This window comes from Hemitrygon akajei, chromosome 8 (assembly GCF_048418815.1).
Source record: "Hemitrygon akajei chromosome 8, sHemAka1.3, whole genome shotgun sequence".
In the NCBI taxonomy this organism is placed as follows: domain Eukaryota; kingdom Metazoa; phylum Chordata; class Chondrichthyes; order Myliobatiformes; family Dasyatidae; genus Hemitrygon; species Hemitrygon akajei.
The window spans coordinates 44,982,987-45,009,124 of NC_133131.1; the positions used below are offsets into that span (position 1 = coordinate 44,982,987).

Here is a 26,138-nt window from a genome sequence, read left to right on the forward strand (position 1 = left end):
ACTGGAAGTTGGTTTTTGGGGTGTCCTATGTTTTGTAGAGCTAGCTGCCTTTTTGGGTAGCCATCTAGTTTTGGGTTGTGAGGGTGGGGTGGATTCTCCAGTACCAACACTATCTATTGTTTTTTTTTGTTTTTCCTTGTTATCCAGGACATGTCTATGTTTATATTTATGTTTATATTTTTGCTTCCAAACTGTTATTGCAATGTTTGATCTTATATATGCCTACTGCCTTTTACGTTTTAACAATTGATAATGGTTAGTCCATTGAAATTTGTGAGCTGGAATGTAAAGGGATTGAATCATCCTGTTAAAAGAAGAAAGGTCTTCTCCCATATTAAGCAACTTAAAGCTGACATTGCTTTCCTCCAAGAAACTCATATTCGTAGTTTTGATAATTCTCGGCTTATGTCAAAGTGGGTGGGTCAACATTTTCATTCATCCTTCCCAGCCAAAGCTGGGGGGGGGGTTTCCATTCTTATCAATTCAAATGTTCCTTTTGAACTCCATAGTACGATATTTGAATCAAATGGCCGTTTTATTATTGTTTCTGGCAAATTATATAATACTAAGGTAGTACTAGCTAACCTGTATGCTCCCAATTCTGACGATGTTATTTTTTTTTTGAACGCTTTTTTTCCTCATTACCAGATCTGAACCTATATTCTCTTATATTGGGTGGCGACTTTAACTGCTGGTTAGACCCAACTTTGGATCGATCGTCCCGTTACTAGATTACCTACTAAATCTGCTTTAGCTATTCTCTCTTTTCTTTCTAACTATGGTATCTCTGATATATGGCATTTCCTTCATCCTACTGAGAGAGATTATTCCTTTTTTTCACATGTTCATCATAACTTTACTAGAATTGACCATTTCTTAATTGATAATCAACTTATTTCATTTGTTCATTCTTGTTACTATCAGAGTATACTGATCTCTGATCATGCCCCAGTCACTTTGTCTCTAAATTTTCCTGGTCTCCCTCAAAGGAATACACATTGGCACTTTAAGCCGACTTTATTATCGGATGATGATTTTGTAAAATTTATTAAGGACCAGATAATTTTTTTCCTAAACACTAATACGTCATCTGAAATTTCATCCTAGATTGTCTGGGATGCTATGAAAGCATATTTGAGGGGTCAAATAATTTCATATACAGTGAATCTTAATAGAAAGTCCCATTCAGAGCAATTAGACCTGATTAATCAGATTAAAGAATTAGATCAATTATATGCTCAGACTAAAAACCCCGAATTACCCAAGAAGCGTGTAGAACTCCAAACTAAGTTTGACCTTCTCTCTACTCAACCAGTTGAACGTCAACTTCTTGAAAGTAAGAGTCGCTTTTATATCCATGGTGACAAATCTGGCAAGTTTCTAGTTAATCAGTTGAGACGTTCTAAAGCTAAACAACATACTACAAAGATCCGGAAGGAGAATGGGGATATTACATCAAATCACTCAGAAATTAATGACTTATTTAAGAATTTTTATCCTCTGCTTTATTCCTCCGAATCCCTCAATGAGAATATTTCTGTTGACCTTTTTTTAAATAGCTTGAATATCCCTTCGATTTCATCTGATTCTAAAGCAAAACTTAACGAGCCTGTATCATTAGAAGAAGTATCTTTTGCAATCTCTGCACTGTCGTCAGGCAAATCTCCTGGTCCTGATGGGTTCCCCATAGAATTTTATAAATCATTCTCTTCACTTCTTTCACCTGTTACTCAGTACTATCTGATTCGTTTAATTATGGTAAATTGCCACCCTCATTTAATGAGGCATGTATTATTCTTTTACTCAAAAAGGGCAAAGATCCAACAGAGTGCTCCTCTTACAGGACGATTTCTTTGCTTAATGTTGATGTTAAAATTTTGGCCAAAGTTTTGGCTCATAGATTAGAAACTGCTATACCCTCTATTATTTCTGATGATCAAACTGGTTTTATTAAAAATCGTCTTCCTTTTTTTAACATACGGCGTTTATTTAATATTTTATACTCACCTTCAATTGGGACTCCTGAATGTGTCATCTCTCTCGATGCGGAGAAAGCGTTTGATCATATTGAGTGGAACTACCTCTTTGCAGTTTTAGAAAAATTTGACCTCGGTCAAAGTTTTATCTCTTGGATCAAATTACTATATCTATGTCCTACCGCCTCTGTTTTGACTAATTCTCAACAATCCCAGTTGTTTAACCTTAAACTTGGCACCTGTCAAGGATGCCCCTTAAGTCCCTTTCTTTTTGATTTGGCTGTAGAGCCTCTGGCGAATGCAGTTTGAAGTTGTCTTGAATTGACGGGGATCTGGGGGGGGGGGGGTGTTGAGCATAAAGTTTCTCTTTATGCTGATGATCTATTACTTTTTCCTTCAAATCCGTCCACATCCTTACCTCCAATGTTTTCACTTCTTGATCAATTTAGCCAGTTCTCTGGCTATAAACTATTTACACAAGAGTGAACCTTTTCCAATTAATAAAGAAGCACAAGCATTAGTATTTCGTGATCTCCCTTTTAAAGTAGTTGATAATCAATTTACCTATCTTGGTATTACAGTTACAAGGAATTTTAAGGATCTTTTTCGTGGAAATTTTGCCAATCTTTTGTACTCTACAAAACAGTGTTTGTCACAATGGTCACCTTTATCTATGTCCTTGGTAGGTCGTGTTAATGTTATTAAAATGTTATTAAAATGTATGTTCTCCCTAAATTTTTATACTTATTTCAATCTATTCCAATTTTTATTTCTAAAACCTTCTTTGATTCCTTAGACTCTATTACTTTGTCCTATCTGTGGAAGGTAAGCGTTCCAGAATTAACAAAACTTGCCTTCAAAAATCTAAAAAAGAAGGTGGCATGGCCTTACCTAATTTTCATCTATACTACTGGGCAGCTAACATTCGTTGTCTTATCTTCTGGTCTTTTTTCCATAGCCAGTCTGACCACCCTAAATGGGTAACAACGGAGCTGAATTCCACTAAGGATCTATCTATCTCTGCACTTCTTGGCTCTGCACTCCCTAGTAGTTTGCCTGGACTAATTGTTAATCCTCTTGTTAGACATACTCTGTGAATATGGGCCCAGTTTAGGAAATTTTATGGTTTCTATGGTTTTTCCCTTTCTAGACCTATTTTACATAATCATCTTTTTCTACCTTCTATGCATGATTCAACATTTTATGATTGGTATAGAAAGGGCATTAGGTATTTTGAAGATCTTTTCATTGATAATCGCTTTGCATCTTTTCAACAGTTTTCTGCTAAGTTTAATCTACCTAATGCCCATTTCTTTAGATTTCTCCAAATTAGATACTTCATTAATCCTTTATTACCCAACTTCCCTGAGATGCCCGAGAAAAATGCTATGGACTTGTTTCTTTCTATTAATCCATCGTGTAAAGGTTTAATATCTTTTATTCGTGATAAATTAGTATCCTTACAGCGCTCCCCTTTGGATAAAATCAGAATGGCTTGGGAGCATGACTTAAATATCCCTTTATCTGATGAGGTTTGGGACTCCATTCTCAAGTTGGTTAACTCAACTTCTCTTTGTGCTCGCCACTGTCTTTTACAATTTAAGATTGTTCATAGGGCTCATATGTCCAAATCTAAATTACCTTGATTTTATCCTAATATTAGTCCTCTTTGTGATAAATGCAAAAAATAAAAAAGGTTCTCTCATTCATATGTACTGGACCTGTCCTAGTCTAAAGAAATTTTGGAGGGATGTTTTCTTAACTTTATCCAGCATTCTGAATCGCCACTTAGAACCTAACCCTTTAATTGCTCTTTTTGGTTTCTTGGCTGAGACAGATATACGTTTGAGTTTTACTAAACGTTGAATATTATCTTTTGCTTCTCTCCTGGCTAGATGTCTAATTCTTCTTAGATGGAGAGATGTTGCCCCACCCACGCACGCTCAATGGCTTAACGATATTATGTCCTGTTTAGATCTTGAAAAAATTCACTACTCAATTCGGACATAAAGTTTCATAAGGTCTGGGGACCTTTTATTGAGTATTTTCATAACTTTCCTTTTGACTAAGTTTCTTTTTCAGTCCCTTGCTTTCAGCATTTTTTTGGTAGTAGGCATTATTATCTTCTGTTTTTAATTGTATTTACAGTTTTGGGGGTTTAAATGTTCTGATTTATATTTCCTACATTTTGCTCTGGTTGGTCTGTAGTTTTTTTTTCTTGCGGGGGTGGGGGTGGATACTATCTTTACACGACTTCAATTTGGGTGCTTTTTCAATTATTATATTCTGTATTATATTACCATTGTATGTTTATCTTGCACTGTATTAATTTCCTATTTTGTTCTTGGTTTTTTTTGTAGTGTTGTAGAAAATGCATTAAAAAAAATCAATTAAAAAAAAAATCTGAACCTTAACCTTTCCAATCAGATAAAGGACAACTACTTCTGGTTGAAATTGCTAAATTGCTAGGCCAAGGTGCAATGGTCTACAAATTAAATTCCAGTGCCAACCTAGGAAATATTAACAGAAGGTAATAAATAATAGGATTCTGTTACTGTATACATCAATTATTGAGTTAATTATCATTAATTTTGTTATTAATTGTTGCAAATCAACTCTGGCTTATGAACATTTAACAATTCCTACACACAAACAAGTGCTTAGGAGACCAGCAGGACGGACTTGCCAGCTGCTGCAGACATCTGCCACATGAAAACTTAGGGTTCACAAGACTTTAAGATAGTGCTGGTGAATTCTGGCTGGTGGCCAATGAAACAAAGAAAACAACTAAATACTTTGTTAATCACTTTTTCTGGTAAATGATCATTACAAACAATAGCATCTAACTTCTCTTTGAACGGAGGCGTTTTGATGTGGCAGAACAGAGGCAAGTGAGGATGAGAGCAGGAAAGACCCAAGGTTTAATCCACTGAAGTGTCAGGTCAAATCAGAAAGTGTGGTACAGGTCGAATCAAGGCAGTGGGGTCCAGGACCCAGAGTGTATCAAAGAGACTGAACTATTTAAGTGCCAGGCCAGATTGAAAGGGTCAGGGTACCAGGGTCCAAGGCAAGGGATGGGCCAGTTCAGTGCTGCTCAACTCTGTGCTGAATTAAGAGTCTGTGTAGATTCCCCTTGTGGACCAGTTCAGAACGCTATTAACTTGCATTCATTGTTTCCATGTTTTTTTTTGTCTGCACATTGGCATTTGATGGTCTTTTTAAAAAAAGTTTTGAGTTTCTTTGTTTCATGGTTGCATGTTAGGAGAAGAGTCTCAAGGTTGTATAACATATATACAAATTGACAATAAATGTAATTTGAATTTGTGTTTCCAATTTGTGAACTGTTTGGAGTACAAAGAGAACAGAGCCCTGTCATAAACTGGGAAAGACACGAACAGAGGGATACAGGACCAAGTCAAATATTGCACAAGGTCCTAAATCACACTTGACATAACCTTAAATAAACCCCAAAATAGAATCTCTATGGGTTAAAATAATGTAAGTGGCCATTATAAGAGACTAATATAAAATTGCATCTGAGAGTAGACAGTCCAGAACCATGTTTGACTTTCTTTTCCTCATTTATTTATACAACACAAATGCAATGACATCTACTTCCCATCCCTATTTACCCTTAGAAAAAGTAGTTAATTTGTCTGATGTAAACACTCAAACAATATTGTCAGCCAATGTGTTGAACTATTTAAATTGATCAGCATAGAAATGCCAGTATGTTTCCAGGTTAGGTGAACTGTAAGAAACATACTGCGCAGTTGCATTCCTGTGCACTTGTTGCCATTATCCCTTCCGGTAGTGCAGATTGTAGATTAAAAGATGCTGCACAAGAGCCTCAGTAGTTTATTTATCTACACTGTGGATAAATAAGACCTTTCCAGCCCTTCAAGCCATGCAGCTCAGCAACCCCCCTGATTTAACCCTAGCCTAATCATAAGACAATTTACAATGACCAATTAACCTACAACCAGTAGGTTTTTGGACTGTGGGAAGAAACTGAAGCACCCAGAGGAAACCCACAAGGTCACAGGTAAAACACACCAACTCCTTACAGGTAGCAGCAGGAATCGAACCTTGGTTGCTTCTACTGTAAAGCATTGTGCTAACCACTACGCTACTGTGCCACTCCTTCAATGTATTTTCCATGAGCTACATATTTCAGCTACAGTGCATCCATGGTTACAGAAGTAAATGCTCATTCTGGTAGATAAGACCATAAGACATAGAAGCAGAATTAGGCCATCTGACCCATTCAATCATGGCTGATCCTTTTGATTTCTCTTCCTCGACCCCAGTTCCCGGCCTTCTCCCCGCAATCTTTGATGCCATGTCCAATCAAGAACCTAGTTAATGTACTAGTTAAGTGGGTTATCTTGAACTGGATAGAATTAACCAGAGACACGAACATCACCACCCTTGGATATCCAACTGTGCACTGACAAGCCTCCCCAGATAACAGCAGGGTTCTACTCCTGTGAAATTCATAAGTTTGACAATTCACAAATTAGAAATGTGGCCACAAGCAGTATTCCCAGGCAGCAGCCAGCAAATCCATACTACTGATCTCAAAAACGGTCATTTGTATGTACAGGCTACACAGAAGTTAGCATTCATAACCCGGGGAGGATCTGTACTGCACTACGATGGGAGACATTGAAAGAGGTATTGAAGACACACGATTAATTAATTAAGATATAGTGCAGAACAGGCCCGTCCTGCCCCTCAAGTCATGATGCCCAGCAATCCACTGATTTAATCCTAGTCTAAATGCTGGACAGTTTACAATGACAAATTAACCTACCAACTGGTAGGTTTTTGGACTGTGGGAAGAAACCAGAGAATCCGGAGGAAACCCACTCGGTCGCAGGGAGAACATACAAAGTCTGCACATGTAGCAACGGGAATTGAACTCGCATCGCCTGTATCATAAAGCATTGTGCTAACCACTATGCTTCAACTGGGTTGGGGATGGGGTGGAGGTTGGGAATGTGGTAGGAAGAGGAGAAAACAATTAAAAACATTGCATGTTTCAGACAAAATATACCAACAAGAATGAGAACATCCTTATTTTTCCAAGCCACTTTTCCTAAAAGGACTAAGAGATAACTTATGAATACCATTGCAAGCTGTACTAGTACCTCAATTTCACATTTCCAGCATTCACAGAACTTTTCAAGCAAGTAGTTAATGTTTTGAAATATCAGGTACAATGCATATTTGGATCAATGTAACAACTGAGGCAGCAGAATTTAATGGCTCTACTTCAGCTAAGAGCAAAGTAAAACAAAAACATCTGAACAAATATCTGAGCAGACAACATAGGACAGATGGTAGAAAGAGCTCCTTTGGCTACAATAACTTTTTAAAAGAATCAGAATCAGGTTTATTACCACCGGCATGTGATGTGAAACTTAGCAGCAGCAGTTCAATGCAATACATAATCTAGAAAAAATAAAAAATAATAAATTACAGTATACGTATATTGAATAGATTAAAATCGTGCAAAAAACAGAACATATATTCAAAAAGTGAGGTAGTGTTCAAGGGTTCAATGTCCATTTAAGAATCAGATGGCAGAGGGGAAGAAGCTGTTCCTGAACTGCTGAGTGTGTGCCTTCAAGGCTTCCGTATCTCCTATCTGATGTAACAGAGCACCACTATCGCAAAACCTGCTGTCAAGGACACAGTTTCATCCTCACTATCTATAAAGCGAATTAATTTTCAAATTCATTCCAGGGTTAATAAGATAAACAGGATGTTTTTCTATATGAAATGAAACAAGCATCAACTGGTAAAATACACTGAGTTAACGTTAATGGCAACCTGGTAATACCAGGAGTGGGAAACTGCAGATCCAATTATGAACAAAGTAATTTACTCAGAACTCTACAGAGGCAGGTGAGGAAGATTAGAGTTATCACCTTTCAATCATAATGGATTTCAGACTAGTGAACAGAAAAGTTCCACTGCCCTAAGTTGAAGAGGCAGGGTTGAGTTAGATAAAATTGGGATTTGTTTACACAGACAACTGTAGGCACATTAAGTTCGTCGAGACCAACAGAAGTGTAGATTTTGTATCTCTTCAGGAAAAAAGAATCTCCCAAAGCAGAGAATAACTGCAGGATCAATTTACCATTACTCTAGCAAGACCAGAATAGGCATGGGCCTATATGTTTCTTTCTACAGTATTACGTGGAAAAGGAAGTAAATAGCAGAGAAAATCCTCTCCAGTTTCATAAATTTGCCTCATGCATATTATGCAACACTTTGCCCTGACAAGCCCGATCTAATTCCTCAATGACTGGTTGACTACTTCAAATGCAAAGTTAGAAGCTAATGAAAAATCACAAAGCTCATATTGGTACTGTTCTGTTACCTTGATTAATTACGCACATCCAATACAGGATCACATCTAAAAAAAACAGGACATACTACACTCAATGGGTAGTCTGCATTATGATCTAGAAATCAGATTCATATAGAAGATCATACACTCAACCTACTACCGGACCTTTAGCTTAAAGCTACACAAGGAAGTGAATCAATAAAGCAAAGAGCAACTTTCAAGATGAACTCTGGATTGGCACATACTAAGTGAGTTTCCTTGCTGTCTTCCTTTTTGAAAAATTTTTAGAATAAATAATTCACATTTTCAACTATGACGTGTCAAATTTTGTTTGGCAAAAACCTTGTTTTTGCCTTTGGAAGTTTCATATTAAAAGGCACTAAACAAAAGCAAGCTGATACCCTAGTGGTTGAGCTGGAAAAGGTAACACTGCTAAGTTTCACTTGTATCTAGTAATTCATTCTGTGCAAACCATTCGTGAGCCCGCTACTCATTCACGTGGAAAGAGAATTGTACTTTATGCATGAACTTCATCCAAATGCTGGCAACGTGATCAACTTTGCTAACCATCCAAGTTCATCCCCTCCTTTACTGACATCCACAAAAGCATACTTTCCAACAGAAAATTCCCTTTCAGACTTCTTCCTAGAACAGTCCCAAGGATAAAGGGGTTAATAGCAATATTAATTTCAGACAGACAGACATACTTTATTGATCCCGAGGGAAATTGGGTTTCGTTACAGTCGCACCAACCAAGAATAGTGTAGAAATATAGCAATATAAAACAATAAATAATTAATAATGTAAATTATGCCAAGTGGAAATTAGTCCAGGACCAGCTTATTGGATCAGGGTGTCTGACACTCCTAGGGAGGAGTTGTAAAGTTTGATGGCCACAGGTAGGAATGATTTCCTATGACGCTCAGTGTTGCATCTTGGTGGTGTTATGAGTGATGAACAAACCTGATGGACAATGGGGTGCAGAGTTAACCATTCCCCCCCCCCCCCAAGAAACACGAACTATTACTGTTGTTATGCTGCTCATGAGAGAGAGAGAGAGAGAGAGAGAGAGATGAGACACAGGCAAGAACATCTGCTACAGATAAGAGGGAGAGAGAGAGACTGTTGATTTATTGTATTTTGACTCTTTCTGGATTATTTACCTCTCACTACAAGGACTTTACTTTGCTCGTTAACATTCGTCAGGAGACAGATTTGATGGACTCAGGAGGAGAGGCCTGATTTGATGGACACGGTCATTCAGAGTTGATGGATAGCTGAGACCCCGTTAGTAGGGATAAAAGACAGGTCTGGAGAGACACCCTTCAGACACACCAATGGACACTGACTGAGTGTTGTGAACCCACAGAAAGGTGGGGGTTTTGGAGACAGAATCAGGAGATCGGTCAATATAGCTCTCAGTGTAACGGCAGGGCCGGTGGGGACTTGTGTGTGTCCATTCATGCCAGAGTGACGAGTCCACCACAGAAGAACGGTCTAGCTGAAGGACGGAGGGGTCATAACTGAATGACCACACCGATACGACGGATTAAGAAAGCCACAAAAGGTTTGCCTGCCGCATCTGTTACATCTCGCTCGCTTTCTCTCTCCCCAACAATTACAACACAACAACCATAACTACCTCAGCACTCATGAACTGAACTGAACTTTCTACTCTTCTATGACAATTCATTTACCCCTAGACATCGATAGAGCTTGTTTATTATTGCTTATTAGTATTCCTACACTTTTAGGTTTATTATTGCTAACCTGTGTTATATGTATATTTGCATTATTGATATTGTTTTGCTTATTTTACTAATAAACACTTTTGAATAGAGTACCACCAGACTCCAACGGATACTTCTATCTTTGCTGGTCTGACACCCAGTTACGGGGTACGTAACAGTGGAATGAGTCTCTGGCTGAACGTACTCCTGTGCCTAACCAGTACATAATGGAGTGGATGGGAGTCATTGTCCAAGATAGCATGCAACTTGGACAGCATCCTCTTTTCAGACATCACCGTCAGACAGTCCAGTTCCACCCCCACAACATCACTGGCCTTACGAATGAGTTTGCTGATTCAGTTGGTGTCTGCTACCCTCAGCCTGCTTCCCCAGTACATAACAGCAAACATGATAGCACTGGCCACCACAGACTCGTAGAACACCCTCAGCATCGTCCGGCAGATGTTAAAGGACCTCAGTCTCCTCAGGAAATAGAGACGGTTCTGACCCTTCTTGTAGACAGCCTCAGTGTTCTTTGACCAGTCCAGTTTATTGTCAATTCATATCCCCAGGTATTTGTAATCTTCCACCATGTCCACACTGACCCCTTGGATGGAAACAGGGGTCACTGGTGCCTTAGCCCTCCTCAGGTCCACCACCAGCTCCTTAGTCTTTTTCACATTAAGCTCCAGATGATTCTGCTCACACCACGTGGCAAAGTTTCCCACCGTAGCCCTGTACTCAGCCTCATCTCCCTTGCTGATGCATCCAACTATGGCAGAGTCATCAGAAAACTTCTGAAGATGGCAAGACTCTGTGCAGTAGTTGAAGTCCAAGGTGTAGATGGTGAAGAGAAAGGGCGACAGGACAGTCATCTGTGGAGCCCTGGTGTTGCTGACCATTATCTGACACACAGTGTTGCAAGCGCACGTACTGTGGTCTGCCAGTCAGGTAATCAATAATCCATGACAGCAGGGAAGCATCCACCTGCATCAATGTCAGCTTCTCACCCAGCAGAGCAGGGCGGATGGTGCTGAACACACTGGGGAAGTCCGTACTTCTCCACATTCCACACAACTTGTATTAATATAGTGCCTTTGAAGAAACAAAAATGCCCAGAGCACTTCAAAGAGTTTTTCCCCCCACAAAAATAAGGACAATATTAGGAACTACCGTAGATTCCGGATTTTAAGCCGCTACTTTTTTCCCACATTTTGAACAGCTTTGAACTTTGCGGCCAATAATCCGATGCGGCTAATGCAAGGTTTTTTTCATGCCGCCTCGTAAACATTTTGCCTCGTAACAGTAGACCAATAAAATTGATGAGTAGTTCACAGAGGTCCAATGAAATTGTACGATAAATCAAGCGCACTTTCACAATTAAATTATTGTAAATCAGTCATTTGTACTCACCCTCATCAACATGGAAAACACTCGAAGCATTGTGCTACCTACCCTCTTAGTTTAAACTATATTTGTTTTCTGTACTACATCGCGGGATGCTATGACGACACACCCGGTTTCGCGGCGTCTTGTGGGAAAATGCCGTTTGCGATGAAACGGAAAGGAGGGGGTCGAGCGGCGGAGCGGCTTTGGATCTGAGCGAAATCTGCTTTTAAATGCCGTTTGCGATGAAACGGAAAGGAGGGGGGGAGCGGATTCCGCGAGCGGCTTTGGATCCGAGCGAAATCTGCTTTTAAATGCCGTTTGCGATGAAACGGAAAGGAGGGGGGGAGCGGATTCCGCGAGCGGCTTTGGATCCGAGCGAAATCTGCTTTTAAATGCCGTTTGCGATGAAACGGAAAGGAGGGGGGGAGCGGATTCCGCGAGCGGCTTTGGATCTGAGCGAAATCTGCTTTTAAATGCCGTTTGCGATGAAACGGAAAGGAGGGGGGGAGCGCATTACGCGAGCGGCTTTGGATCTGAGCGAAATCTGCTTTTAAATGCCGTTTGCGATGAAACGGAAAGGAGGGGGGGAGCGGCATTACGCGAGCGGCTTTGGATCCGAGCGAACTCTGCTTTTAAGTTAAAGGTATCAATAACTTTTCCTGGTAGGCTGCAGTATATATATTTTTTACCAGTCGTTAGGAGATATTGGAATGTTGTTCAGTAAAGAAGTATACGCAACGTATATTTAAAAGTAGCCGCGTACGGGCACGGTTCGAAAAAAAGCATTTGCAATATGTATTTGTTTTTGTTACCATATGGATTTAATTAAAAGTTAAAAAAATCCTCACGTGTAATATCTTTCTGTGTAAATATCTCATATTACAACGTGGGACACCTGCGGCCTAAAATCCGGTGCGGCCTTTACATTTAAAAAAATGATTTTATTTCTAAAATTAGTGCCAGCGGCTAAAAATCAGGTGCGCTCTGTAGTCCGGAATCTACGGTAATTCATCAGGTTTTCAATAAAAACCTTAAGAATTAGGTTTAGCAAGTCCCTTAATATAAAGATATAAACTCAGGAAAAAAAAACAATAAGGAAACACCTAACAAATTAAAGGTGATCCAAGGACCCGAATTAGAATAATTCAGATGCAGAATTTGAAACAGTTGCCAAGTTATGAATGCCAAAGCTCTGTCAAGAGAGACCAAAAATGAAAGTGCTTATCAAAATGCAACACCAATAAATATCAGAATTAATAAAGCATTATTAGAATGAAATGCAGAAGTTAATACTTGTGGATGTGGCAAACCTAAAATAAGAGGAGAATGCTGGAAGTACCAGGCTACATCTATTGAGAGAGGAACAGGTTTACGTTAAAAAAAAATTAAAAGTAGTGAAATATTGGCAAGGGGTACAACATCTTTCCATTGATGTGAGATCAACAAGCCATTAGAAAATGATCACACTGGATTTTTGTTCAAGCTGGTTGAACAAAATTCCACTGCAAATAAATCTCAGAGCAATATCTTATTTCTATTTCAATTTATCAAACTATATAATTAGAAATGAACCCTTTCAGCTTGTGTTATTTACATTACCTTCCCAACGCACATTTGTTATTTTCTACACCATGAAATACGCAACAGAACCTCCCAACTTCAACTTCAGTGAATGTAGCTAGGCAAGCTTAAAGGTTACTGGTCAAGGCCTTGAATATAGTAGCAAAGTCATGCTTTAATTTTATAAAACCCTGGTCAAACCTCAGCTGGAGCACTGCAAGCAGTTCTGTCACAAAGATACTGGAAGGATGCAACAGAGCAGAGTGTTGAAGAAGGCACCCTCTAGGAATTGTCTAGAAAGGAGCAGTTCAGTTATGAGTCTGATGTTCAAGTTTATTGTCATCTGACTGTACATATGTACAACCAAACAAAACAACATTCCTCCGGATCATGGTGCACCGACAATACATATATCACACAGAACATAAAACTAAATATTACCCCAAATAAGTCAATAAACCATAATTTAAAATGCATGTGAAATGTGCAGCACAGATATACAGTAAACAGCTCGCTAGTGATGCAACCTTGGTGGCATGATAGTCATTCGTCTCAAAACCTGGGAGAGGAAGATATTACCCAGACTGACAGTCCTAGTGCTGATGCTCTTGTACCTTCTTCCTGACAGTAGTGGGTCAAAGAGATTGTGGGATGAATGATCAGTGTTATGTTTTGTAACTTCAAAACATTAAACTGACTCATATATACTGGAATCCGAAATGAGAGTCTAACTTCCTGTTAACTTTACACAAGGCCCGCACATATCATATGATTGTGTCACAACGTTTGCAATTCATGTGTTACTACATATAACCGTAATGAATTAAGTAAACAAAGAATGCTTAATCATACAATATATACACAAGATTACTCAAATATTAGTAAAATATTAAATACACAACACTCCTCCCTGCTTAGCTATAAACTCCAACTCAATAGAGAATGCATCTCACAACTATATACAAAGTATAACATGTAATACAACTACTATATAGACATCCACAGTATGGTCAAGTTTTAAGGCCTAAAGATTTAAATGCTGTTGAGGCTTTCTTACTCTTGTGTGATAAAGTCTTTCCTGACAAGGGGATTTCCTCTGTTTGGCAGGTGAGTCTTGAGGCTAAGAAAACAATGTCAGCTCTGAGGTGGTTGCAGCAATTGACTCAAATTACAGGAAGTGGTTCTGACAGCAGCAGCCACCCATCTTCTAGTTTGCACATCTTGATCTTGGGAAGGTTCATTTAGTTCACTAGAGTATTTGCTTATTAATCCTTCAATTGCTCCCTTTTGGTTTGTCCTCTTGATTTCCTCATCCACAACATTATCTGATGAAGTCTGTTTTCATATCTCCATTGATTCTTTTTTCACCTTCCGTTCATCCAGCTAAGCATCTGCTTTTACAGGCAGGTTTTTTTCCCTCACACTTGCAGTAACCTTAATACATGCAGAATAGATTCTGGTTCTTCGAACTTAAAAGCTTACAACTTTCCTGAAGTTCCTTGAACACTCTTCCAGCTTAAAACCAAGTCATACTTTGCAAGTAATTCCCTGATTTATCACACGGTACTTACTGTTTATATGTACCTGTGAACTCTTCCATTTTCAGACTTTTGGGGAAAAAAATCTCAGCTGAGTCTTTCCTTCTGAAGAACACATGATGTATTGTTTTTTTAAAAAAAACTCGACTGTCTCTGAACGTGCTGCCCTGTTTTTATGCTCGCCATTCCTTACTGCGCTTCCACAGGTCAGTAGTCGTATCAGGTTTGTTTTAAAAATGTCTTATCACCACTGTTATGTTTTGCAATGTCAAAACATTTAACTAATTCAAAGACAGACATGGGAGCTCAAAATGTGAGTCTAACTTTGTGTTTACTTTAAGCAAGGCACGCACGTATCACTCGGTAGTGTCATGATATATGCAATTCAAGTATTTTTACATATAACCAAAATGAATTATATAAACAAAGAATGCTTAATCACACAATATATTTACAAGATTACTCAAATATTACTGAAATGTTAAATGCACAACAGTAGAGATCCTCAAAAATGCTTCAGGTCTTTCATATACTACACTCTCTGTAAATATCACAAATAAGGTGGAAGGAGACCGCAGTGATCTGGCAGTTTTTACTATCCTATGAAGGGTCTAGCAGTATGATGCCTTGCAGTTTCTATACTACACAATGATGCAGCCAGACAGGAAACTTATTTATTTATTTATTTATTACATTTTTAGAGAATTACATAGAAAATGAAATATTAGAATAATGAAAAAAAATATTGACCCTCCCTCCTCCCCCCCTTAAACCCTTATCTAAAGAGAAAAAAAGAGAAAGATTGCCTGAATATCGGAGGATCCCCACATGTTCCATGGAGTTCAAAATAATTTTAATTTTAATTTTTCCCAATTACTTTGTAATTTTATCTTCAAAGGACCTATATATTTAGCCCTATCTTTTGTAGATATGGGTGCCAAATTTTCAAAAATATATCATATTCATTACTTAGATTATAAGTAATTTTTTCAAGTGGAATACAGCTATATATTTCATTATTCCAACGATCCACAGTTAAATATAAGTCAGATTTCCAAGTAACTGCGATAACTTTTTTGGCTACTGCCAATGCAATTTTTATAAATTTTTTCTGATACTTATTCAATTTAAGTTTCTGTATTGTCCCTTCAATGTCTCCTAATAAAAATAATATTGGGCTATGTGGGAGTTGTACTCCAGTAATTTGTTCCAATAAAAGTCTTAGATTTATCCAAAATGGTTGAATTTTAAAACAAGACCAAGTAGAATGTAAAAAAGTACCAATTTCTTGATTACATCGAAAACATTGGTCAGACATAATTGAATTTAATCTATTTATTTTCTGTGGTGTTATATATAATTGATGCAAAAAATTATATTGTACTAATCTAAGTTGGACATTTATTGTATTTATCATACTATCAAAACAATCTTGACCAGTTTTTTCCATCAATTTTAATATTCAAATCAGATTCCCATTTTTGTCTTGATTTATGAATTCCTGATTTAGTTGTGTTTTTGAATCAAATTGTACATACAAGATGTAAATTTTTTAATTTTTCCTTTTTGAATTAATATTTCTATTTCATTAGGTTTTGGCATTAACATTGTTTGACCCAGCTTATCTCGTAAATAGGCCTTTAATTGAAAATAACAGAGAAGGGTGTTATTTGATATTTTATATTTGTTTTTTAATTGATCGAACGACATCAATATACCTCCTTCAAAACAATCACCTTTGTATTTAATCCCCTTTTGAAACCAATTATGTAAAAGTTTATTATCCATTGTAAAAGGAATAAGCCTATTTTGAATTAAAGTTCTTCTTGCTAATAAAGATTTCATTATCTCATCGTCCATATTTACCTTATTCCATAAATCAATCAAGTGTCTTAATACAAGAGATTCTTTTTTTTTCCCTGTATCCATTTGGATTCCCATTTATATATAAAATCTTCTGGTATGTTTTCTCCTATCTTATCTAATCCTATTCTAATCCATGCCGGTTTTTCTTCATCAAAAAAAGATGTAATAAATCTAAGTTGATTTGCTTTATAGTAATTCTTAAAATTTGGAAGTTGTAAATTTGATTTAGGAGGGTTACATGTCAATTTTTCCAATGATATTCTTCACATCTTTCCTTTCCAAAGAAATTTCCTCACATATTTATTCAATTCTTGAAAGAACTTCTGAGGCAATTGTATTGGTAAAGTTTAGAATAAATATTGCAATCTAGGAAATATATTCATTTTTACAGCATTAACTCTACCTATTAATGTTATTGGTAACATCATCCATTTATCCAGTTTTTTTTTAATAATGGGAAATAGTTTTGTTTATATAATTTTTTTACATCATTATCAAGTCTTATACCTAAATATTTTATCCCATTTATTGGCCATCGAAATTGAGTTACTAATCGACATTGATTATAATCTCCTTTGGTAAGGGGTAAAATTTCACTTTTATCCCAATTTACTTTATACCCTGATATTTTCCCATATTCTTCCAATCTGAAAGATAATTTTTGCAGCAATTGCAATGGGTTTGTTAAATAAATCAAAACATCATCAGCAAATAAATTAATCTTATATTCTTCTTGGTTAACTCTAAAGCCAACAATATCTGAATCTGTTCTAATTATTTCAGCTAATGGTTCTATCGTCAATACAAATAAAGCTGGTGATAATGGGCAGCCTTGTCTAGTTGGCCTTGTTAAGCGAAATGGTGTTGAAATCTGACCATTTGTAACTACTTTAGCTTGAGGATTAATATTTAAGGTTTTAATCCATTTTATAAAAGATTTTCCTAACTCATATTTTTCCCATACCTTAAATAAAAAATCCCATTCCAATCTATCAAATGCTTTTTCTGCATCCAAGGCAACTGCCACACTCATTTTCTGTCTTTTTTGTGCCAAATGAATTATGCTAAGTAACCAAGTTATATTATCCGTTGATTGTCTATTTTTAATAAAGCCTGTTTGATCCATATGTATTAATTTTGGTAAATATTTAGATATTCTATTAGATAAAATTTTTGCTATTATTTTATAATCTGTATTCAACAAAGAAATAGGCCTGTATGATGTTGGTTTTAAAGGATCTCTATCTTTTTTTGGCAATACAATTATGATCACTGTCGAAAAAGATTGTGGGAGTTTGTGCATTCTTTCTGCTTGATATATTAATTCCATAAAAGGAGGAATTAGTAAATCTTTAATTTTTTTATAAAATTCAGGCGGAAAACCATCTTCTCCTGGGGATTTATTACTCTGAAGTGATCCTAAAGCTTCTTCAACCTCTTTTAATGTAAAGGGCATATCTAATCCTTTCTGTTCTTCCAAATTTAATTTTGGAAGAGTTATTTGTGATAAAAATTTATCTATCTCAGCAATCTTATTTTGTGATTCTGATTGATATAATTCAGTATAAAACTTTAAAAGTTTCATTAATTTCTAAAGGTTTATAAGTAATCTTATTTGCACTTGTTCTAAATTGCATTTATTGTTTTAGAAGCCTGTTCTGTTTTCAACTGCAAGCAAGAATCTTGTGTGATCTTTCACCCAATTCATAATATCTCTGTTTAGTTCTCATAATTACTTTTTCTGTTCGATATGTCTGGAGTGTATTATATTGTAATTTTTTATTAACAAGTTGTCTTCGCTTTTCTTCTGTCATATATCTTTGAGATTCTTTTTCTAACTTTGTAATATCTTTTTCTAATTGATCTATTTCTGCCATGTATTTCTTCTTAATTTTAGATATATAACTTATGATCTGACCCCTCAAGTATGCTTTCATCGCTTCCCATAATACAAATTTATCCTCAACTGAGTGTGAATTTGTATCCAAAAAAATTGAATCTGTTTTTTCATAAAATCACAAAAATCTTGATGTTTTAATAAAATTGAATTAAATCTCCATCTATAGATCGATTCCTCCTTATCCATCATTATCATTATCAAGGGGGAATGATCTGACAGTATTCTTGCTTTATATTCCACACTTTTCACTCTATCCTGAATATTTTTTGATAATAAAAAAAATCAATCCTTGAATAAGTTTTATGTCTATTTGAATAAAATGAATAATCTATTTCTCTTGAATTGATTTTTCTCCATATATCAATCAGGTTTAAATCTTTCATTAATGATAAAGTTAACTTTATTACTTTTGATTTTGTAACAACTTTAGTTGACCTATCTAAAACTGGGTCTAAACAAAAATTAAAGTCTCCACCTATTAATATTTTATCATGTGCATCAGCCAAGTTCAAAAAAACTTCTTGTATGAATTTTGCATCATTTTCACTTGGTGCATAAATGTTCATAAGAGTCCATAATTCTGAAAAAATTTGGCAATGTATAATCACATATCTCCCCACAAAGTCAATTACTACATTTTGTATTTTAATTGGTACGGTTTTATTAACCAAAATTGCGACTCCCCTTGATTTTGAATTAAATGAAGCTGCAATAACATTTCCAACCCAATCTCTCTTTAATTTCTTATGTTCTATTTCTGTTAAATGTGTTTCTTGTAGAAAAGCTATATCTCCTTTCATTTTCTTAATATGTTAAAACTCTTTCTTTTCACAGGTCCATTAAGTCCATTGACAATAAAACTTAAAAAAATTAAGTAAATTAATCATTCATAATACCTTGGGAAATCTCTTTAAAATTCTCCATGTTGCTATGTGTCTCTCCCCAATCATCCAGGCAAAAAAAAGAAGAAAAACAGAAGAAAGCTAACTATATATATATATATAAATAAGAAAAAAAATAACAAAATACCCCCCCACTAATGTTGTGAATAAAAAGAAACCAATATTACCCCCCCCCCATTTTACGGGTCATGGCAATTGCCATGATTGTACACGTGAAACTCGCAGCCATCGATCAGAAGCTCCTCCAGCTCCCCCGCAAAAAAAATAAAGAAAATATATAAGTGAAGAAAAAAAAGTTAATGTCTCTACTCCCAGTTAATATTCCTCAATTATTTTCTTTTTTCTTATTCCTTATAAATGTCCATCAAGTCCAACCTTATCTCAATCTTCATCTTTAGTCCATTTCATTTCTATAATTCTTTACTCCATCTCGTGAGTATCAGGTAGTTCTTGTACAAATTTCTCTGCTTTCTGATGGTGAATGAAAAATCTTCTTTCTTCGTTATCCAGGAAAATTATCAATTTTGCTGGGTAGCTCAATAAAAATTTATAGCCTTTTTCCCATAAGGATTTTTTCACTGGATTAAATTCCTTCTACCTCTTCAAAAGATCGTAGCTTTATGTCTGGATAAAAAAAACTCTTTTCCCTTCTATCATCAATGGCCCATTTCTCTTTCTGGCACCCTGAGTAGCTGCCTTCAAGATCTTTTCTTTATCTTGGTATCTTAAGCATTTTATCAAAATTGATCTTGAATTTTGATCTTGTTGAGGTTTTGATCTTAAAGCTCTGTGGGCTCTTTCAATTTCAATTACCTGACTTCCCTCTCCCATTTCCAAAGTTTTCCGAATCCATTCTTGGAAGAATTTTATTGGATCATCTTCCTCTATATCTTCTCTAAGACCAACAATTTTAATATTATTTCGTCTGCTAAAAATTTTCAAGCACATCTATTTTTTCCAACATCCGTTTTTTCTGTTGTCCAGGCAAGATTATCATCTTCTATCTCATCTATTCTTTCAGTGTTTTCTTCCATTTTTTCTTCCATCTTTTTAACTTTCTTATCCGTCTTCTTTTGTTTTACCACCACATTAGCTAGCGTAACCTGTATCTTTCTAATATCTATTCTTATAGCTTTTAATTCACGCATCATGTATATCAGGACTTCTTTTATGTCTCCTTTAATCTCCTCCTGTTCTTCTTCTTCTTCTTCATCTAGTTCTTCATCTGTGTGTTCCAGAGAATCTGATTCTACTTCCGGTTCACTTTCAATTTCACTTCCAGTTTAGTTGGGACTTGTAGTTTTATTTGTACCTGTTCATGCGTACTTGTTTCTTCGCGCATGCGTTGTTCTTGCCGTTTCTTCTTAGAGACCGTTGATATTGCTGCAACTTCCTGTCCTGCACCATCGGAAGTGTCATGTACTTCGCCGGGAGGAGATCTAACTTGAGTACGAGGCTTCACCGAGACGGTTGGGCCTTTTTCCCCACTGACTCGCACGGTCTTCAAAGTAGTAGCTTTCTCCTGTTTCAGTTTAGGAGCCATATCTAAAAGTAATCCTGAGTTGCTTATAAGTAGTTTCTAGTAGGTATTTATTAACTCTTCTTCACTTAAACTTTGTTTCATTACTTTTTACGAGGGAGCTGGATTCCCAACATCTCGATCCTACGTCATCACGTGACGCCCCCGACAGGACACTTTTGATGGTACTCTTGCAGAAAGTTGTTAGAATGGACAGGGGAAGCCTTGCACACTTCAGTCTCCTCAGAGGTGTAAGACAACATGCTTTATGGAGATTGATCAAATGTTTTCTGTCAACAGGTACTATTTGACTGGCTGAGTTCTTTCAGCATTTGTTTTTGTTTTATATTCTACAATAAATTACCCCTGGTGTGTAGGCAAGTGTACGAATGAGAATATAAAAAGGGGTTAATGCAAGATTACTATAAATGGGTGGTCCATGCAAACCTGGTAGGTGATAGCATTGTTTTCATAATGACTATGTGCTTCACAATAAAATGCAGTATTAGAGGAACAAATTTTAGAGCTCAACATTTCTAAAGGAATCATCGAAACCCTAAGCTGAGGTGTGCTTGTAGATAGGAGGACACATAATGAAGTATTTTATTTAAGCCATAAATTCATGCACAAACAAATTTGAGGCTTCATCCTTGTCTGTTTTAACTACACGTTGAATAGTAAATAGTAGAGACAGGCTTCTCAGATCTTGCAACTTGGGCTGGATTTTACAGTCAACTCAGTCTCACTTCATTCCACTTCACTCATCTCTGCCTTTCAACATGTGTATCCCCTTCTCCTTTCTCTTCAATATGAACCCTGTTTCTTTTTGGATATATCTCAGTTATTTAATTCAACCATCTTCTGCAGAATCAGGCCCAACATTTTAACTTCACCTCAAGGATTATCTCGAAATTCAAATTTATTATCAAAATATATATTTGTCACTATATACAACCCTGAGATTAATTTTCTTGCAGGCATTCACAGTAAATACAAGAAACACAATAGAACCAATGAAAAACAGCACCTAATAGGAAGGACAAACAACTAATGTGTAAAAGAGGAAAAACTGTGCAAGCACCAAAAAAAAAAACAAGTAAACAAGCAATGAATATTGAGAATGTGAGATGAAGAGTCCTTGAAAGTGAGTCATTAGGTTTTAGGAACAGTTCAGTGATGGGGTGAGTGAAGTTCAGTAACTTATCCCCCATGGTTCAAGAGCCTAATAGTTGAGGGGTAATAACTGCTCCTGAACCGTATGGTGTGCATCCTGAGGCTCCTGCATCTTCTTCATGATGGCAGCAGTGAGAATAGAGCACGGCCTGGATGATGGATTCTGCTCTCCTGCGACAGCACTCCATATAGATGTGCTCACTATCTTTTTGCTATTAATATAACTGTAGAAACCCTTTGGATTTATTTTCACCTTACTTGCCAAAGCAAACTCGTATCTTCTTTTAGCTTTTCTAATTTCTTTCTTAAGATTCTTCTTACATTCTTTATATTCCTCGAGCACCTCATTTACTCCATGCTGCCTATATTTATTGTAGTTATCTCTCTTTTTCCTAACAAAGTTTCCAATATCCCTTGAAAACCATGGTTCTCTCAAACTTTTAACCTTTCCTTTCAACCTAACAGGGACATAAAAATTCTGTACCCTTAAAATTTCATGTTTAAATGACCTCCATTTCTCTATTACATCCTTCCCATAAAACAAATTGTCCCAATCCACTCCTTCTAAATCCTTTCGCATCTCCTCAAAGTTAGCCCTTCTCCAATCAAAAATTTCAACCCTGGGTCCAGACCTATCCTTCTCCATAGTTATATTGAAACTAATGGCATTGTGATCACTGGACCCAAAGTGCTCCCCAACACATACCTCCGTCACCTGACCTATCTCATTCCCTAACAGGAGATCCAACACTGCCCCTTCTCTAGTTGGTACCTCTATGTATTGCTGCAAAAAACTATCCTGCACCCATTTTACAAACTCCAAACCATTCAGCCCTTTTACAGAATGGGCTTCCCAATCTGTGTGTGGAAAATTAAAATCTCCCACAATCACAACCTTGTGCTACTACAAATATCTATCTCCTTACATATTTGCTCTTCCAATTCTCGCTCCCCATTAGGTAGTCTATAGTTCACCGCTAAAGTATTACTACACCTTTCCCATTCCTCAATTCCACCCAAATAGCCTCCCTAGATGAGCACTGTAATCTATCCTGCCAAAGCACCACTGTAATATTTTCTCTGACAAGCAATACAACACCTCTCCCTCTTGTCCCTCCGATTCTATCACACCTAAAGCAGCAAAATCCAGGCATATTTAGTTGCCAATCACACCCCTCCTGCAACCATGTTTCACTAATAGCTACAACATCATGTTTCCAGGTATCAATCCATGCTCTAAGTTCATCCACCTTTCTTACAATGCTCCTAGCATTAAATTAAATGCATTTAAGAAATTCTCCATCTCTTACTCTGTTTATCCCTAACAGTGCAAACAACTTTACTATCTTCTTTTTCTTCTTTCTCCCCTACATCTTCAGTCTGAGCACTCCCCCTTCTCTATCACCTGCCTATCCTCCCTCACACACTGTCTTACAAGCTTTCTCTATTTGTGAACTAACCTCCTCTCTCCTAGTCTCTTCAATTTGATTCCCAACCCCACCCCAACCATTCTAGTTTAAAGTCTCCCCAGTAGCCTTAGCAAATCTCCCCACCAGGATATTGGTCCCCCTAGGATTCAAGTGCAACCCGTCCTTTTTGTACAGGTCACACCTGCCCCAAAAGAGGTCCCAATGATCCAGAAACTTGAATCCTTGCCCCTTGTTCCAATCCCTCAGCCACGCATTTATCCTCCACCTCATTCCATTCCTACTCTCACTGTCGCGTGGCACAGGCAGTAATCCCAAGATTACTACCTTTGCGGTCCTTCTTCTCAACTCTCTTCTCAACTCTCTTCCTAACTCCCTATATTCTCCTTTCAGGACCTCCTCCCTTTTCTTTACAAGAATGTATGCCGTAGAGGAAGAAGAAAAAAGACTAATGCATAATGTCAAGAAACTAAAGTTGTTTTTAAGATGGCCATAGTGTCTGAAAGTGGTTCTTAAGGAGCTGATGGAACAGAAACGAGTGGAGAAGATAAATCTAGAGCACAACACGATTAAACCACAACTGTTTTGGAAATCTGAGATGGTGAAAAGTAAATTACAATTAATCTCAGCAAATAGTTTACCAAGATGATCAAAATAAAGTGGACTCTGCACAGAGGAAGAAAGGTATAACATCATAAAACTCAGGAAGCAACGAAATCCAGGAATATTTAGTTGCCAATCACACCCTTCCTGCAATCATGTTTCAATAATAGCTACAACATCATATTTGATGATAGGCAAAATGCAGTAGGTCTAGGTCCTTGTTGAGGAAGGAGTTCATTGTAGCCACGACCAACCTCTCAAAGTTTATCACCACAGATGTGAGTGCTACTGGGCAATAGCCATTATGGCAGCTCACATTACTCTTCCTTGAGGGTCAAAGCAGATATAAAAAGCATTGACCTCATCTGAGCAAAACCTTGTTAAGTAATTAACAAGCTGATTAAATGATGGTAGAGTAAACGGGAAACTTATTTTCAAAAATCTGATGGGGTGTGAGAGAACAACAGAGTTGTGGCAATACCCAGCAGAATTTCTTAGGTAAAGATGGGCTGAAATTTCAAAAACCAACCTAAAACAATTGATAAAACACCAAAACCAAATACAAGTGGCCCCCGTTTTCAGAATGTTCACTTTACGACACCTCGCTTTTATGAAAGACGTACATTAGTTACCTGTTTTCGCTAACCAAAGAGTTTTCGCTTTTACGAAAAAAGGCAGTGTGCACCCCGAGCAGCCAAGCTCCTCCCCCGGAACTGCATTCAGCATCAAACTGCCATAGCTTAAACATGTGTCTGTCGGCATTTGTGCTTTATCTTGATCTACTTTGTGCATCCGTTAGCAAGATATGTCCTAAGGTATCAGAAAAGCTTAAGAGAGCTCTGAAGGGTGTTACGCTTAGCATAAAACTGGACGTATTTAAGCGTTTCAATTGTGGTCAACGGAGTAAGGACATTGTCTGCGCATTGAGCTTGCCTGTGCCCACCATTCGCACTATTTACACACAGAGAGAAAGAATCTTGAAAGCTGCCGATGTTACCATTGGTTCTGCTCTTAACAAAGTGGTCTCTTTTAGTCTGCTGCGAACTCTTCAGCAGCTTCATAGTTTGCATACTGGAGAGTGCACTTCCGCTGATACTGAAGCTGCCAAAAAGCTCCCAGCAGAACTGCAGAAAATAATTACAGAAGGTGTACAGAACCTCCAATGACTCAGCCTAACACACCATCAGTGTGCTCGCAGTATTCCCGATTCCGGTAAGTGAAACTACACTGTATATACATTATTTCTACTTTATATAGGCTGTGCATTTATCATATCATTTCTGCTTTTACTATATGTTAGTGTTATTTTTAGGTTTTATGTGCTCTTTGGTATGATTTGGTAGGTTATTTTTTTGGGTCCAGGAATGCTCAAAAGTTTTTCCCATATAAATTAATGGTAATTGCTTCTTCGTGTTATGCCATTTCGGCTTACGAAAGGTTTCATAGGAATGCCTACTTTCGGATAGTGGAGGAAACCTGTACTTTATTGCAGTTAAGGAGAACTAAATTATGACAGAATAGAGTCAATCTACATTTTCAGTAATCTTATTGAAAAGTAGATTTAGCATGGCAAACCATATAATACTGAATAAACCCTTGACACTCCAGTTTGAATATAGTGGAAGACTGCATTACAAAAGGTTACATTTCCAGTAACATTCCATTCCACTCTCCCTCCTTCTCCTTCCATACAGCCTCCCCCATTCCTTACTCCCTTAATCCCACCCTTTCCACTCCCTCAATCCCTCTTTCCCCCACCCTTCTCCTTCCCACCCATCCCCTCCACCCACTTCCTCCCCAACCCTCTCCCCTCACTCGCTCCCTCTCCATCACCCCCTTTCCCATTACTTACTCCCCCAGACGGGTGTCTTGGCGCTCACGGTCCGGTGTCGGTTCGGTCTCGGCCGAGTGTCTCGGCGCTCACGGTCCGGTGTCGGTTCGGTCTCGGCCGAGTGTGTCGGCGCTCACGGTCCGGTGTCGGTTCGGTCTCGGCCGAGTGTGTCGGCGCTCACGGTCCGCGGTCGGTTCGGTCTCGGCCGAGTGTGTCGGCGCTCACGGTCCGCGGTCGGTTCGGTCTCGGCCGAGTGTCTCGGCGCTCACGGTCCGCGGTCGGTTCGGTCTCGGCGCTCACGGTCCGCGGTCGGTTCGGTCTCGGCCGAGTGTCTCGGCGCTCACGGCCCGCGGTCGGTTCGGT

General features: G+C 37.6%; 2 protein-coding genes across 2 annotated transcripts in view; one reads left to right on the forward strand and one right to left on the reverse strand.

The window, feature by feature from the left end:
- Positions 1-19,249, reverse strand: part of LOC140731851 (NADPH--cytochrome P450 reductase-like) — a 92,578-nt gene extending 73,329 nt beyond the window's left edge. Inside the window, 1 exon segment of the mRNA XM_073053767.1 lies at positions 19,217-19,249. Coding sequence (XP_072909868.1) covers positions 19,217-19,244 — 28 coding nt within the window. The 5' untranslated portion in view covers positions 19,245-19,249.
- Positions 1-26,138, forward strand: part of LOC140731852 (uncharacterized) — an 89,107-nt gene that overhangs the window by 7,956 nt on the left and 55,013 nt on the right. The gene's annotated exons all lie outside the window — the stretch shown is intronic.